Here is a 17,248-nt window from a genome sequence, read left to right as displayed (position 1 = left end):
GAGAGGCCCAAGCACAGACGGGTCAGCAGTATGTATGCTAGAGCAGCCTTGCAAAGACCCCCGAATAGCGACGTACCGTGAAAATGTTCCCATTTTCTCTCCTGTTAGTTTGTTATCAGCAGCTACAACCCCTGACCATCATTCTGTGTTTGTGGGAAACAGTCACCCAACACTGGATCTGCACTGACTAAAGACCAACTCTGAGTGGAGAACAACCTGCAAATGAACTGTCTATTTTTTTACACATCAGACAAGGGAACTGCTCACGTGCACAGCCTCCAGGTTCCATACACATTCCAGGGACTGGCAGTGACTGTTAGGATTTCACATGGTATGTCCAGTGACTTCATACTGGGAGACCAAGCTCAAAGGTGGGCCTGTGGGCAGGTGTTAATAATCGATGTATAAGGCATGATACAAACGAGTAATGAGTTTCCGCGTCCCCACCCATTTCTATTACAACTGCCATGAGCTAGAACATCCCCACGATGCTGAAAAGTCAAGGCCCAAATGGGAATGAGATCGGCAGAGCAAGGTACAGGTTAAGGTACGGTAGTCAGTATTCCTGCTCATTGGTATTGAAACTCAGGCAGCACTTTTACGGCACGTTGAGAATCCAGGTTGCCAGGAACAGACTGCTCACAGGTCATTCCTGGGTCGATCATTACTACACGCCTGACTTCTCAGGTCCACCACTGGCCTTTCTCTACTACCTGCCACATGGGTTATGCATGTCTAGCGTGTCCTCACTACCCCCACGCCCCACATACTTTGCCACACTATAACCTTCCTACTCAAAACCCAAAACAAACTTGAACGCCTGCCAGGGAAGAGCCCAGCCCTCAGGGTGTTAATGAGGAAATAAACTCCAGGAGGGCGGGGCCTATGTCTACATTGCTCATCAGCATTTGTTTAACAAGTGAAATGAGACTGTGGTTATTGAAGCACTTCTTAAACAAAAGTTCCACGTGCAGGCAGGGATTCACCTCTCAAACGGGGCACCATCTCGTCCCTGGGGCTGACAGCGGAGCTCTCTTTCTCTTCACCCAGCAAAATGGGCACCTCTGGAACACGAAGCTACATTACATGGACCTGCTTGCAGGACTGAGCAATCGTGGGAATGCAAATCACCAAGGGATAGAAACCGCTAAGAAAAGACCAGGATCCCTTCTCTCTGCTGCACTTCTCTGGCACATCCCTCTGCTCCACAGGGGTAATGACAAACATCTCTGACCTCATCCTTCCAAGGTGGAGATGTCAGGGGTGGGGGGGAGAGGGGAGGAATGTTTGGGGACCAGAGAAATGGCTGTGGGTAGAGGCAGACCAGGAGGAAGGAGACATCAAAAGGATTCTTGTTTCGAGTACCAGTCACCAGTACTGGAGCTGGGACGGCTTCAGGAACACACTGGCATTTTCACATCAGCTCACGTGACCGAAGCAGCCCCTGGCTTAGACGTACTCAGTTATGTGTCCCTCTCCAGGTGGTCAGTCGGCTCTACAAACACAGCTTTGCCTGCCAATGTTTTTTCCACTCCATGGTCTCCTGTTTGAAAACGCCCCCTTGACTCTGCCAATAACTTCAGTCCCCTTCTCATTCTCAATACAGCAACCAGCATTACTGAGTGATTACTACGTGTCAGGCACAGCTCTAAAGACTTACACAGTCCTGTGATGTAGGCACTACTGTTTTCTCCACTTTATAGGTGAGGCAACTGAGGTACAGACTAGAAACTTGCCTGAGGGAGCAGCAGAGCCAGGATGGGGGCCCAAGCAGCCTGAGCGCAGAGATCACACGCCTCGTCACTGCTCCCCGACCTCACTTCCGAGAGAGAAGAGCCGAGCTCCAAGGTAAGAGATCTGCTCCCAGCTCAGGCCCATCCAGCCACAGGACCTTAAACAAATGGCTTTTCTGTGCCTCAGCTGCCTCGACTGTGAAACAAGGCTGATCACGGACGCCTGGTCTAGAAACAGAGACTCTTAGCTCTGTAGTCCAGCGTCTCCTAAGAGAACATCCTGAGGTGATGGAAAGGTTCTCTCTCTGCGCTGTCCATGGGGCAGCTGCTAGTGTCGTGTAGCTATGGAGCACTTGAAATGTGGCTAGTGTGACCGAGAAACTGAATTTTAAACTGTATTGCACTTTAATTAATTTAAACTTACATAGTCACATGTGGCTAGTGGCTACCATACTGGAAAGTTCAACTCTAGTCTATAAATTCCAGGATGGCAGGTGCCACTTCTCTTTGGTCACTGCTGTATTCGCAGAGCCCAGCATAGACCCCAGCCTATGGTTGGAGCTCAGTTAACTATTTGTTGAACAAATCAAAAGCAAAGGACTTTTCAGGTGCTCTAATATGACTTCATTGACACCCAAGCATTGATTCTTCAGGTTCCCTGCCCAGCGGACATCTAACCTCAGCTTGCCCAGGAGCTCAGGCCTCCCAAAGCAGTAAGAGAGGGAGCACCTCTCAAGATGAAAGACAATGGATGGAGACAAATCTTCTAAAAGTTCTACGGAGCTAAACTATCTCCCTGAAATTTCTACTTACTAGTCCTGGCACGCTAGCTCACAGGTCTGGGAAAAACAAAATAAGTTATGAAACAGCCCTTAAACATTTTTTTTTCCTTTTTTGCGGTACGCGGGCCTCTCACTGTCGCGGCCTCTCCCGTTGCGGAGCACAGGCTCCAGACGCGCAGGCTCAACGGCCATGGCTCATGGGCCCAGCCGTTCCGCGGCACGTGGGATCTTCCCAGACCGGGGCACGAACCCGTGTCCCCTGCATCGGCAGACGGACTCTCAACCACTGCGCCACCAGGGAAGACCCCTTAAACATTTTTTTAAGATTTTTTTTAACGTGGACCATTTTTTTAAAAAGTCTTTTATTGAATTTGTTACAATATTGCTTCTCTTTTATGTTTTGGTTTTTAGGCATAAGGGATCTTAGCTCCCCAACCAGGGATTGAACCCGAACCCCTGCACTGGAAGGTGAAGTCTTAACCACTGGACCGCCAGGGAAGTCCCAGCACTTAAACATTTTTAAATACAGGATTATATCTGTAAGTCACTTTCTTAGTTAGTATGAGTCCAATCCTAGTTCACTGTAAGGCTGGTTAAACAACTACATGACTGAGATCTGCGTGTGGGGAACAATCCTCCAGTGTCAGGGTTGTGGCCCAGGACTGCTATCTCCGCTGACTTAATGTATTCAGTCCCCCCCTCCGCACCTCCATAAGTGAGCCGCGGCGTATACAGCTAGACTCCCAACGAGCGAGGCTCTATTCTCCAAGCAAGGTTTGGGGATCCTGGCAGAGCAACTCACGTTTTCGTGTCTCCTTGATGTATTCTTTCTAAGTGCAAAAATCTAAGCTTCCATACATCTCCTATGAGCTGAGGACTGTGGCAGCCCCAGGAGATACAAAGAGAGCTATAATGTAAGCCTTCACCAGGGGCCCATATCTAGAAAGGGTAAGAGGTGCAATCTGCAGAGCATTACCCCGTGCAAGTTACTGAAGGACGATCAGGAGAAAGACATATAAACCAAACACCATCAACTCAGTGTGACACATGCCATAACAGACACATGTACAAAATACTGAACTAAAGAGATACCCAGAGGGACCCTGCGCCGTGCCTTGCACACAGCAGGCACTCAGGGCAGTGAAATGAATCAAATCTTGACGAACAGCCCCTTTAAAGGCTGAGGAAACCACAACTCAGATGGGTTAAGTGACTTCTCAAGGTGACCCAAGTTGTTAGTGATGGGGCTGGAGATGGCACCTGGATCTCATCACTTACCAGCCCAACAGTCTATAATCCATCTCACGGCACTTCTTATCCGACCCTTCAGGGGGAGAGTGGCAGGGTCTGCCCACTGCTTGTTATTACATCCATCTCAGAATAAACAATGGATTTATTTCTGGACAACTGTATGTTGGGGATTCTTGAAAATCTGAGGAGCTGCTGTATGTATACCATCTTAGAAACATGCCTCCAATCATTTAACAAACATTTCTTGGGAATATACTATATATCAGGCACCTGTTTAAAGGCTTGGATAAAGAGATGAAACGAACTTCTGGTCAGATCAGAACAGCCACATTTATCTCTGCTCTCTCCCAGAACCCCACGAAAAGGCAGCAGAGGAATCTGTTTTTTAATGGAAAGGAGACGATGGCTGATGAGATATGTTAACAGAATTCTGGAAGAGACAGAGCCGATTGCCATGCGGTCGCTGATTCGGGTTTCTGCTTCATCTGTTCTGCTGAGTGCAAGTAGGGGAGAAAACCACTGAACAAATGGTGACTTATGTCACAGGAACAGGAGAAGGCTCAGGAATGGGGGGCACCAAAGACTGCAAGGGGAGAAGCAGGACGGGACTAGAAAGAGGGGAGCCTGCAGAAAGTTGGCAAAAGGAGCAAAAAGATGCCAGGGTCTCTCCTGCAATCTGCTCAGTCTGGTGACCTCCCTCCCTCAGCCGGCAAGAGGGGGAGGTTCACTGTTTAGGCAACTACACCAGAGACTCTCTGGATTCAGACACAGTTGAGGGAGAGACACAGCTGAGGGAGTTAGGGAGAGGGGGGGCAACTTTCCGAAAACAGATGGACTGAGTGAAAATCTGCATACCAGACAGGGTACCCAGCCTCCTTCCCCATCAAGGCTCCCAGGAGGAGCAACAAACAGGCTATTACACCCCCAGGCACACTCCTCTCCGGGAAAACCCAACATTCCCAGAGAAAAGATCTATATGCACTGATTTCTAGGTGTCCTCAGTGGAAGAAAGGGAGGCTCTCTAATGAATCACTGTACCACGAGGTTCACAAGCCCCTTTCTTGTTGCACAGGTGCCCAATCAGCATTTTGGTCTCCACTCTTAAAATATAAATGGACAGTCAAGGATCAGCATGCATGGAAGGATGGTTCCAATGGGAAATACAGTAACCAAAAGAAGCAGAAAAAAGGGACTTGGAGGAAACAAAGACAATGCAGGGGAAGGAGAAAAACACCAAAAAACGAAATACAACACATATAAGTGGGTTTACTGCACCCATGAAGCAAGAACAAGATGCTATTCAAAACAAAAAAAGAAAAATGAGCCTTCAGAGAACTAGCAAATTCTAGAAAGTAAAGCATGCAAAAATGTTGCAAGCAAAACCATGAAAGCATAAATTAAAAATTCAAAAGGGTTATTAAGGATAAAGCTGAAGATGTCTCTCAAAAGTAAAACAAGGGCTTCCCTGGTGGTGCAGTGGTTGAGAATCCACTTGCCAATGCAGGGGACCAGGGTTCGAGCCCTGGTCTGGGTGGATCCCACATGCCACGGAGCAACTAAGCCCGTGCGCCACAACTACTGAGCCTGTGCTCTAGAGCCCGTGATCCACAACTACTGAGCTCACGTGCTGCAACTACTGAGGTCCGTGCGCCTGGAGCCCGTGCTCCACAGCAAAAGAAGCCACAGCAATGAGAAGCCTGTGCACCGCGATGAGGAGTGGCCCCTGCTCTCCACAACTAGAGAAAGCCCGCACACAGCAACAAAGACCCAACACAGCCAAAAATAAATAAAATAAATAAATTTATAATAATAAAAAGAAAAAGTAAAGCAAAATGGAAAACAATAAAAGATTTTAAAATTACAAACTTGACCCAGGATGTCCAACATCCAAGTAATAGGAGTTCCAAAGACAAAACACAAGAAAAGGGGAGAAAATGAAATTAACAGAGAAAAAATATAAGAAAATGTCCCCAAACTGAAGAATTTGAGTCTTCAGATCAAAAGAGCACACCAAGGAGCCAGCATGATAATTTTTAAAGCAAGAACAATCCAAATACAGGGAAAGAAAGAGGATCCTAAAACTTTCCGCAAGAAAAATGCAGGTTACCCGTAAATGATCCAGAATCAGAATAGCATCCAAATTCTGACATCAATATTGGAACCTAGAAGACAGCGGAGCAATGCCTTCAAAACTAAGGGCAAACGGCTTTCAATCTAAAATTCTAGACAAACCAAACCACCAATCAAGTGTGAATGTATAATAGAATAGAACAGCTCAGACATGCAAATGTGAGGTGATCAAGTTGTACAGACCCTCTCTCAGAAACTCCTGAGGAATAAATCAAGAAATAGGAAACAGAGGATCCAACCCAGAGCAAGGTGAGGGAATCCCCATGATGAGTCATGCCCCAGGCCTAGAGGTCAATCAGCAGGGAATAAAGGTGAGGGATGGAGGCCTCTGGGAGGGAGGTCTCCAAGGACAAAAAGACTGTAGTGAAATAAAAAGGAACTTGTGTTATGAAACAGAGATATTTTAAAATGCCATCAGAAACACTGGGAATTAGTAATAAGTACAAAGGAAACTAAATAGGAAAAAAAAAGCAATTATTAACTCAAAAAAATAAAAAAAAGAGACATACAAGAAAGGAAATTTCATTACAGTACAACTATAAGGCTCAGTCATGAACACTATTTACACAGTCAAAATAATATAAGTATTGACTATCGTTGTAACCAAACACTGTGACATAATCACACTGGGAGGACATGAAGGAAGGGAAGTATGTGAGGAGAGGAGGAGTGAAGAGGGGAATAAGGGCTCCTCTCGTCCATAGCAGGACAATAGCCATATCAAGAGAAACAGCTAAAAGGGTTGGAAGTGACTATGGTAGACAGAATAATGGTCCCTCAAAGATGAAGATGCCCATACCCTAATCCCCGAACCCATAAGCATGGTACATGGCAAAGGGGAATTAAGGTTGCAAATGGAATTAAGGTTGCTAACCAAATGAACTTAAAACAGGGAGATTATCCTAGATTATCCAGGTGAGCCCAAAGTAATCACAAGCGTCCTTAAAAGCGGAAGAGGGACGGAGAAGGGAGTCAGGAAGATGTGACTATGGTAGAAGGTCAGTGATGCATGGGAGGACTCAACCGGCCATTGCCGGCTTTGAAGATGTTGGAAGGGGGACATGAGCCAAGGAATGCAGGCGGCCTCCAGAAAGGGGAAGACGCAAGGAAGAGAATGCAGCCCTGCTACCATCTTGATTTTAGCCCAGTGAGACCCTTTTCAGACTTCTAACCCACAGAACTGTAATTTAAATTTGTGCTGCTTAAAGCTACTACATTGGTGGTAATTTGTTCCTGCAGCAACAGAAAATCGTGTTCCGTGACTAACCCTGGGGAGTGGGTCACCAGGATGAGGAGGGCTGACACAGCTTTCTTTATAAGGCTTGCAGTGTTATTTGACTTTTAAAACTATATATATATATGGGCTTCCCTGGTGGCGCAGTCGTTGAGAGTCCGCCTGCTGATGCAGGGGACACGGGTTCGTGCCCTGGTCCGGGAAGATCCCACATGCCGCGGAGCGGCTGCGCCCGTGAGCCATGGCCACTGAGCCTGCGCGTCCAGAGCCTGTGCTCCGCAACGGGAGAGACCACAACAGTGAGAGGCCCGCGTACCGCAAAAAAAAAAAAAAAGAGCTGAAACAAATTCTCTCTTGCCAGATCTCACAATCTGGTAGAGAAGACAGGGAAACAGCTACTGCTGAAAGGCAAACACAGGAAGAAAACACCTCTTTGAGACATGAGGGCGTCTGAAAGGAGTAGAAGTCAGCCGGGCAAAGGAGAAACAGGCCTTCCGGGGAGTGGACAAAGACCAGGGGGACGTGTAAGAGTTCTGAATGACGGGACATCAGTGGGTCTGGCAGAGTCAGCAGGAATGCGTGAGTGGGCAGGTCCCAGCACCCCAGGTGTGACACCTGCCCCACTGCTGGCTTCTCTGGCTGGGGTCTGGGACCTGCTGTGCATATTTAGGGCGGGCATGGACAAGCAAAGACCCCAGACAAACACAGCATTTTCCTGGACCATCAACTGTAGTCAACAGTAAAGCATTTTAAATACTTTTATACTAAAACCAGAACAGATGTATTACAGAATACAAAACTCACATGAATTTTTTTAAAAATATTTATTTATTTTGGCTGTACTGGGTCTTGGTTGAGGCATGTGGGATCTAGCTTCCCGACCAGGGATTGAACCCAGGCCCCCTGCAATAGGGAGCACAGAGTTTTACCCACTGGACCACCAACGGAGTCCCCTCACGTGAATTTTTAACATAAAAACTGGAGACTTCAAGGCAACTTCTTGTTTGAGAGGCCCACTTTAGACACTAAACTATCTGCTGACCACTGAGCATCAAGACTCAGGCTTCTCTATAATTAATACGAGTCAGAAGAAAGGTTAAAACACCATAGCATGCATCCATCAAAGCACCCGGGACTTCATAACAGCAACCTGTCAGTGGCTGCCTACACTCCCTGTGTCACACAAGATGTCCCTTGGGTCCCAACACGAATGGGAAAGTTGAGAAGCATCTCATTCTTTTCCAAAGGGGTCTGGGTCCTACTACTGCCAGATGAGTTAGATCTGCCTGGGGAAATAAAGAAAAACCACCACACTGAACTTTTCCTACATGTCCTCTCTTGTCTCCCTCCCACCCACACTCTAAGCATTACCAGGATCACTGATAAAACCTCAGCTCCCCCATCAGCTCCTCCAAACCCTTACAGTACAGGCCCCTGTTAGAGAATACGCTGGAAATACTCTTTCCATGGGAGGAAGTCAAGAAATAGGGCACATCTCTTGGGAGAGGGTGTCCCTTGTGTCCACAAACAAGGGGGAAACTTTTTCTATTGTTGTAGCTGGTTTTGTTATAAAAACAATAATATCCACGTGACAGTGAGCTGGGAAAATTCTTTTTCTGTAAAGAGCCACTACTGACCACAGAAGAGGAGCAGAGGAAAAAAAAATCAATGGAAGGCCACACAGAAGTAAAAAGCAATTTAATTGGGTTTGTTTTGTTTGTTTTTTGTGTGTAAAACACATATACACACATTCAAAAAAGTGAACTCAACTGATTTCAAATTAAGAACAGAGAGGATGAGATTTTAATAACACAATAAATATATTAAAATACACTACAGCGCTATGTTATTGACAGTAAATAAAAGATGGAGGAGGAGGTCAAAGAAAAAGGTATAATAGTAGGAGAGAAAAAGAAAGGTAGAGCGGGGGGTGTGGGAAAAGAAGGATGGGAAGACAGCAAGATACAGGGACAGACAGACAGACATGAGTAACCATACACAAAAAGAGGGAACAACTATAAAGGATCCACAGAAAGACTTCCTAGGCCAAAGTAAATTACACTGTACATGGCCAGCTGTAGGCTTGGGCTATAGACTTCAAAGTATTATCACCTTTTATCCTTGCCTTTGAATGGTTACTAATGTGGTTAACCACTGTTCCCAGCTCTTTAACTGCTCATTTAAACATTCTGAGGCTTAGCTCAGGTCATAGGCCGGAAGCTCCCTCCATATGAGCTACAGTTCAGTAAATCAGTCACCTCCAGTATCTCCTCTGAAAAGGAAGTACAAGAGACACTATCACACAAATCGCTATCTCATAAATGTACAAAGCACCAATGAGAGTCAGTGGAGAAAATGCTGTTTGAGTTGAAAAAAAAATTCCATGGAAAAATTTTTTTCGTTTTAAATTAAAAAAACAAAACAAAACTGGAACTTCAGCAGAATGGGTTCCCACCTCAGCATTCTCCAGCATCACTCCCGGCACATCTGACTTTCCACGTGTTCAAGTTCTGCCTGCCCCACTGGCTCCAAAGGCCTGAGTTGGCCCTGAAACTAAATCAGCCTCCACCACACACTGCAATCTGAGGGTCAACAGAGAGATCCCAAGAGACTCCAAGTCAGTCCCAACCCTGGCCTGGACTCCGTTCACCCATCCCAACCCGTGTCTAAGCCAAGCCTCTCCTTACTTACTTCACTCTAAGGGCTGTAGAAATCTGCTATTTCACAGCTGATAAAGCCTCCCCCTTCCAGCTCCATCCCTTTTTCCTCCAAGCCTGGTGTCTGTTTTCCCCTTCCTCATCTGACCTGCCCCCAACCTCCTACCTGGTCTGTTTCCCCAACCTCTCCCTTCTACTGCCCCTAATTTCTCCTTTCTTTTCTCTACCGCATCTTAGTATCATTTCTCTGAGGAAGAGGGGACTTAAGAGGTGTATCTAGAACAAGACCTAAAATCTATCCACCTGGGATTTTTGCCCAGCTCTGCATCTTGCTAGCTGTGTGACCTTGAACAAATGGCTGAGCCACCCAACCCCTCAAATTCCTCAGTGAGGGGGGCTGAACCTGGCAATCACAGAGGTCTCTTCCAACTCTCAGGTTCTAAACATCTAAACATTCACCTGTATAACCATAAATAAATCAGTGAGTTAAACATACACAGGGAGAGAGAATGAACTATAGAAACTCCCTTTCCTCAGCATTCTGTCACCCCACCTGGTCTCCCAACCAACCACCCACACTGAGGGGCTGTGTCTCACTCTGGGCTGTTCTAGCTCTAAATTATTTAGATACAGCAAAACCTTACCAATCACACTAATCAAGGAACAGATGCATCTGAATCCAACAGAAGGCTGAGTCCTGGAATGTTTCTTTCGTGCCATCGAGTAATACTGTGAATTTAACATCAGCTTAGCAAAGACTCTAGAAATGCCATCACAAACTGTCTTGTGAATCTAAGAACAGTAATGCTGTCGGGAACCCTGGAAAACAACCTACCCCAAAGTCCTCCACTTTCCCAACAAGGACACAGGCCCAGAGAGCGGAAGCCACTAGCCCAAAGCCCAAAGCAGGTTGGAGCCTGGATCAAAGCCAGCTATCCTGCTTTTGGTCCAGAGGACCTCCACCAAAGCTTTGTGATACCATCCGTTTCCTTTTTCAAGAGACAGATTAAATCCCAAATTACCAGGGAGTGCCCTCTACAGCAAATCTATTTGCAAGTCCAGGGGAGGGGCCAGAGCTAAGTTTGGATGGCCAGATGACTACTAATGCTGCCTAATACAAGCTCTCTTTCCTGAACCCTGCCCATTCATTCTCTGCAAAGAAAACCCCAGACTGCTATCTATATGGGACTGTATTTTGGAGAGGGGAGAAAGGGAGAGTGGCACAGTTCTTTGTTCTGCCAGTAAGAAGCATCTGCTAGTCCTTTCCCACAACTCCTACCTCACCTCCCAATATTCCCAGTACCTTCGGAAAAGTTCACAGAAACTCGCCAACTAGAATAAAAGAAAGCACGAGGTAACAGGAGGAAAGGGCCAACAGCAGGTGAGTGTCAAACGGACGGACGGTGACAATACCCTCCCAGCTCTTCGTCCTATGGGGAAGAAAGCATTTCTTTTCAGTTGCTAATACCCTGCGGGGAAGTCACCCGAGCTAGTTCAACTCAGCGCCCTCCAGCAGAGAAATGAGCTCTCTGCAACCCCTGGAGAACTAACCCTTTCCTAACCATCCACTCTAACAGTGCCCAGGGCAGAGGTACCAAAAGACCAACCCTCCCCTCCCCTCCCCTCCCCTCAGGCCAAGAGCCTGAAACATCAGAGCTTGGATGGCAAGGAGCTATTTAAGGCAGCATCAAGAGGGTGGGGCAGAAAATTGCTGGCAGCGTCCTCCTCTCCACCGCTCCCTCACAGCCAACACACACACACACACACACACACACACACACACACACACACCTCTTGCTCCACACACACCCATCAACCTCACCTGTCTCTAAGGGCTGGAGATCTGGAGTCCCCAAATATCCAGCATATGTTTTCTGTCATTGAGGCTGCTGTCCCCATCTGCTGCCCACCCCACTCTTAATCCACTCCGTTCTCTTCAATCACAACCCAGCCACCTTTCCAATCAAAAACACAAAACTGAATCTAGAGAAGCTCACAAACCAAGGAGGGGGGCATGGAGACAAGCCCTCCCTGGCCTTCACTTAGGAGAGAAAAAGGGCGCAAGGGGTGGGGGGCGGGGGGCGGGGGGTGATGTCAGAGGCCTGACATGCCAGACAGGCTCCATGATATCTCTAAATGAACCTCCCTCCTATTGACGGTGAAATCAATTCCGGCGATTTCAGCAGGTCGGCCCTGTGACAGGAAGGGTATCCCAGCGCTCAGTTTAAAACAAAAAATCCAAAGGCTCAGCCAGAACATGCTGGGAAAATCCAGGGTCTGGATAAAACGAGCAACGCTCAGTGGGATCCTTTCTGCTTTTATGTAGCAATGTAATAGCGTAATAAATTCTGTCTGCCTGAAGAAAGCATGCACTGGTGAATTTCAAAGCCATCTTACGACAGCGGATGCACGGGGATGCAGAATTCGACAGCACATTCCCCTGTGAATAAAACGTAATGATTTCAAGCCTCTTTCCCCCTCTATCTTGAATGGCGCTAGCGCTTATCAAGGAAGCCACCTCGGAAAGAAGCCAGAGGAGAGCCGGGGATGCCCGGGGAATTCGGAGAAAGGAGTTGCTTTCTGTTCATCTCGGTGAGGAGCTGGCTAGCAAGAAGCTGCCAGTCACTGAGGGATGAAGGAGCATGGGCAGATGAGCAGGCACCGGCGTCCCCGGACACGGACACACACACACAAACGTACCCGCTCATTCTGGCGGGTCCTAGGCCAGACCGGTAGTCCGTGCTGCCCTCCCGCCTTCCTCTCCTCCAGAGGGATGCTGATGAATGAACACACCTGAGATGCCTCCATCCTGCCGCTCGCTCCCTCCTTCCTCCTCTGGCTACTGCAGAGGAGCCTCTCCTCGGTAGTTTCACTTTACAGCGCAAACCCACGCGGGCTTTGATGTCTCCTCCACCCACCCAAATTGCAGCCAGCCTGAAGCAGGCGGACATTCTCTCCTAGCAGAGGCCATGATCGCACGTACCCTCACCCACCAATAAAAACAAAAAATAAAAAAGACAAAAACCTGGAATCCTCCAAAACCCCCGCACCCTGGGGAACTTTCCCTTAAAGACTGGGGATCCACCAAGCAGGCAGGAAGGAGGGTTCCGCCGAGGGGGACCACGGTGTTCCCCTTGACCACGGGGGATGCTCTGGGGGAGGGGGTCCTTCAAGTCCTTCCAACAGCTGGCCCTTTAAACGCGCCTCCTCCGAGCGTGGAACAAAGGCGCCGCCCGCGGGGGCCGGGCCGGCGCACGCCCCCCGCGCCGGCGCTGACAATCAGGCGAGCGCGGGCTGAGGGGCCGCTGGCGCGGGCTTACCTTGCGGGTCTCCGGGCGGGCGGGCCAGCTGCGCGCGTCCTGCCCAACTCGCACTACACTCTGCAGTTGGCCCCGCTCTGTTTTTCTGGGACTCGGCGCTGACTTCACCGACACTCCGCGGCCGGCCAATGAGCTGCGGCGGCCGCCCCCTCATTAGCATGCGTCTGGAACCATCCACTCCGGCGGCGCCTGGGAGGCGGGCGGTGCTAGGGGGCGGTGCCGGACCCGGCAGTGACAGGAAGGGGCGTGTGCGCCAATGGGAGGCGATGAAGTGCCCCGCCGCCCCGCCCCGCAGCATTGTGAGCCCGGCGCGCGGGCCCGCGGATCTCCTGTCGAGAACGTGCGCGCGGTCCCAGTAACCCTTTCTGTCCCGGCCGGCCTCGGGCTGGGCGGGAGGCTGGCCCGGCGCGCCCTCTGATCTTTCTAAGGGGTCGCCCACGGGGAGCTGGGAAGGAATCTTAGGCATAATAAAAACAGCTAACCTGTCTTGAGTACATATAACTTACTCAACTCCTGTGCCCCAGTTTGCTTATCTTTAAAATGGTATAATAACCAGTACCTATTTCGCAGGACAGGACATAGAGAAGATTAATATAGTTAACGTATGTAAAGCATTTAGATCAGTGCCTGACCGTCGCGCTATATAAATGTTTACTACTATCATTATTATACTGTATGTCAGCCAGTATGCTTAATACTTCTTAGTTTTTCTCTCTTTTGATCCTCATAGTCTTTTAAGATAGTCACTAGTACTAATCCATATTTTTCAAGTGGGAAAACTGAAATGGTTTAAGCGGCCTGGTCAAAGTCACACAGAACCGGTGCAATCAGCATTGGAACCCAGGCTCTGAGATTTCATTCATGTAATACTTTTATTCAGCGGCTCTATGGCAGGCATATACTAGGCCCTGGGGTTACTGCCTAAAATACAACAGACAAGACCCCTCTGCTCATGAAGCTTCCATTTTAGTGAGGGAGACAGGCAAATAAACGAGTGAATAAATAAACAAGATAATGTGCAAAATAGGGTGAATAAAACAAAACAGGGTCATGCACAAGTGGGGAGAAGAGTACTTTGCTAGATGGGTACAGAGGTAACCACTGTGATACCATCCTGACCTCCTCCGGTCCCCCTCAGTGTTACAAAAAGAAAACAGAACGCAGAGAGGGGAAACTTCTTGCCCAAGGTCACCGCCAGCAAGTAACCGGCCTGGAACATGCTCCCTCCACGCCTAGCTTCCCACATCCCTGGGGCATCCCTGAAGGTGGGGCAATCATCCCTTGGGCTGAACAGAACTGATTTTTGTCAGCTGCCCTTGGCGAGAATCTTCAGCCAGGGCACTTCCCAGTTAACAGGCTGTGTGTGCAAGGGAAAGAAAGGCTTTGATGACTGCACAGGCTGATGGGAAACACATCTGCTAAGGTTCTTGGATGTCAAGGAACAGTGTCAAGTCTTTGCTGAGCACCTGCTGTCCCCTGCTGTGTAAAGAAAAAAAAAATTAGAAGTCTCCTAGCCACCTGGGAACTTATTCTACAACTGAAGAGACAAGAAACTACTAGAAAGCTATTCAATCTAGGGAGCCCCCAGACCAGGTGTCCCCCAGCTTGCACCTCATCCTGTGTTTTGCAAAGAACACTAGACTAGAAGTCCGGCTTTGCAGGCTCTACTATTAACTTCCACCACAATCTAAGGGAGGCAGTTCCTCCTGGGCCTGTAAAGTAATGAAACGGCTAATGCACTTGTCCCTCAGTATCTGTGGGGGATTTGTTCCAGGAGACCCCATGGATACCAAAAACTGTGAATGCTCAAGTCCCTTATTTAAAATGGAGTAGTACAAGGAAGACAGTCGGCCCCCCAAAATCGGTGCATTTCACATCTGCGGATTCAACCAACTGCGAAGAAAATTTGATCACATTTGATTGGGTTGAATCTGCAGGTGTGAAACCTGCGTTTAGGGAGGGCTGACTGCATGTCTAGTCCGCTGTGCAGTATAATGTATTTATGCTAAGAGCATAAACTGACCAGTTTAATATTAACTGACCATAACTGTCCATTCATACATGCATTAACTGACCAATACCACACAGCAACCCCAGGAAGAAATGCTACTGTTATCTTGAGTTTATCCACAGAGGAGGAAAATAACTGCTGGAGTAACTAAGTAAATTGCCTACCCAGCAAATTCAGGGTAACACCACTTAGAATAGCAAAAAAATAAATAAATAAAAAACAATCCAAATGTTCAGTTTGAGTGGATTGGTTAAGAAAATTACAGTACAACCATAAGAAAGAATATCATACAGCCATGAAAAATGAAAAAGTATACTGACTCATTAACAAAAATATGCTCATAACATATTCCTGAATAGAAAAGTAGGTTGAAAACTAGTTTTGCACTGCAATCTCATTAGAACTATTTCTTGTGGGATTATGAGTATTTTTCCCTCATCTATATTTTTCTGATTCTTTTCATCATAAACATCTATCAAATTGTTCAATGAAAATAAAACAAAATCATCTTAAAATGAAAAATCAGACTCTACTTGTGGAGATTTGATCTCTCGGCAAGGCCTTCCCTTGTAAGTGGGAAACTGCCTGGGGAAATCTTTAATGAGGCCTCGGTCTTTGAGTCATCCCTCAAATGTTGAACTCCTCTGCTGGTTCCAGTCTGTATGTCATTAGGGTTTATGAGATAAATGGGAAAATACTGAAAGGACAGAAGGGAAGGGAAACAGGGAAGATAAAGGGAAAGAAAAATCCTACTATCCTTCAAGATTCATCTCAAATGTCTCCTTCAAGAAGTGTTCAGAATCATGATCTAATAACATTTTAACACTGAAAGTGCCCCAAGAAAACATCATGTGTACTCATGTCAACTCACTGTTGTCGCCAGTCATTCATGATTCATCTGAGTAGCAGGCCATGTGCTAGGTGCCGGTAAGACCTGCCTCCCCACCTCCCAAAGGTAACCCCTGGGGTAGCAGAAGCTCAGGGAAGTCCTGCTTCATGGGCGTGCTAAGAAGAGTCCCACACTTGGGTATTGCTTTGCTCTCGCCATCTTGAAATTCTTCATTTTCAAACAAGGGAACCCACATTTTCATTTGGTACTGAGTCCTATAAATTATGTGGCCTGTCCTGGGGAGGAGAAATACCAAGGCCTTATTAGTACAATAGTATATCAGTGACCGAGTCTGGAGTAAAGCTCGGGGCTTTCTACTCTCATCCCAGCCATTCTCTTATATCATATGGCCTCATTCCTGGCTCCCCAGGGAAATGTGAGCACTCCCTGCTTTCCAGCCCTACAGCACTTCATTTATTCCTTTCTCATGGAATTCACCATATTTGGCATGAACTCATGTATATATGTATGCAGTCTTATTCCTCATCCTCTCTCCCCACCAGATTGTAAATTCCATGATGTCCTGGCTTGTGTCTGCTCATCTCAAAGAGTGCTTAGCACTATGCTTTACACACTGTTAAAAATGTGCTTACATTTAATTTAATCTTACTAGTAACTCCTGGTTTTCTCTTCTTCTGCATCAGATTATTCCCAGCAGTCCTTCCACTGTTGGAGAGAAATTAAAATATCAGGCAGGAGGGTCAAGAACACAAACCAGGGTCATAAACGTGCTGTAGGAAGCATCCTTCAAGCAGGCCATTAAGTGTGAGGGATTGGGAGAGGGTCAAGCAGGATTTTGTAGATGTCAGCCCAGAGTCGTCAGCCTTTCCTCCATCTTCAGCGTCACACACCCTGGGAGAGAGGGAAAGAAACAAGATGATCTAGAGATGGCGGGAAGTATAGTGGTTAAGCCTGTGGGCAGAATCCTGGCTTCAATGCCTAACGTGGAACTCTTGTGCAAGTTCTCAGGTCCCTCATCTGTAACAGGAGGGAGACACAACCCTCCTCAGGTTTACTTGTGAGCTGTAGATGACAGCACGCATGTAAAGTGCTTACACGCTGCCTGACACATAAGCACTCGCTAAGAGGGTATTATTTTCTTTTTCATATAAGCATTTATTTTTATTAAAAAATTTTTTTGGGCTGCGTTGGGTCTTTGTTGCTGCGTGCAGGCTTTCTCTAGTTGCAGCAAGCGGAGGTTATTCTCCGCTGTGGTGCGCAGGCGTCTCATTGTGGTGGCT

The 17,248-nt window shown here is 47.4% G+C and overlaps 1 protein-coding gene and 1 long non-coding RNA gene across 17 annotated transcripts in view; both read right to left on the bottom strand.

The window, feature by feature from the left end:
* Nucleotides 1-13,287, bottom strand: part of SORBS1 (sorbin and SH3 domain containing 1) — a 240,787-nt gene extending 227,500 nt beyond the window's left edge. For all 16 annotated transcript variants that reach the window (XM_073794153.1, XM_073794154.1, XM_073794164.1 and 13 more), the window contains exon 1: nt 13,108-13,287. In XM_073794153.1, coding sequence (XP_073650254.1) covers nt 13,108-13,267 — 160 coding nt within the window. In that variant the 5' untranslated portion in view covers nt 13,268-13,287. The remainder of the gene's footprint in view (nt 1-13,107) is intronic.
* Nucleotides 13,288-13,738: 451 nt separating this feature from the next.
* Nucleotides 13,739-17,248, bottom strand: part of LOC141276808 (uncharacterized) — a 32,340-nt gene continuing 28,830 nt past the window's right edge. The window contains exons 3-4 of the long non-coding RNA XR_012326971.1: nt 16,601-16,673; nt 13,739-14,586 (exon numbers count right to left, since the gene is read on the bottom strand). This is a non-coding gene — a long non-coding RNA (uncharacterized lncRNA). The remainder of the gene's footprint in view (nt 14,587-16,600; nt 16,674-17,248) is intronic.

The sequence above is a fragment of the Tursiops truncatus genome, chromosome 16, assembly GCF_011762595.2.
Source record: "Tursiops truncatus isolate mTurTru1 chromosome 16, mTurTru1.mat.Y, whole genome shotgun sequence".
NCBI classification, from domain to species: Eukaryota; Metazoa; Chordata; class Mammalia; order Artiodactyla; family Delphinidae; genus Tursiops; species Tursiops truncatus.
The sequence above is the reverse complement of the archived record's forward strand: the minus strand, read 5'-3'. Positions and strand labels throughout refer to the sequence as shown.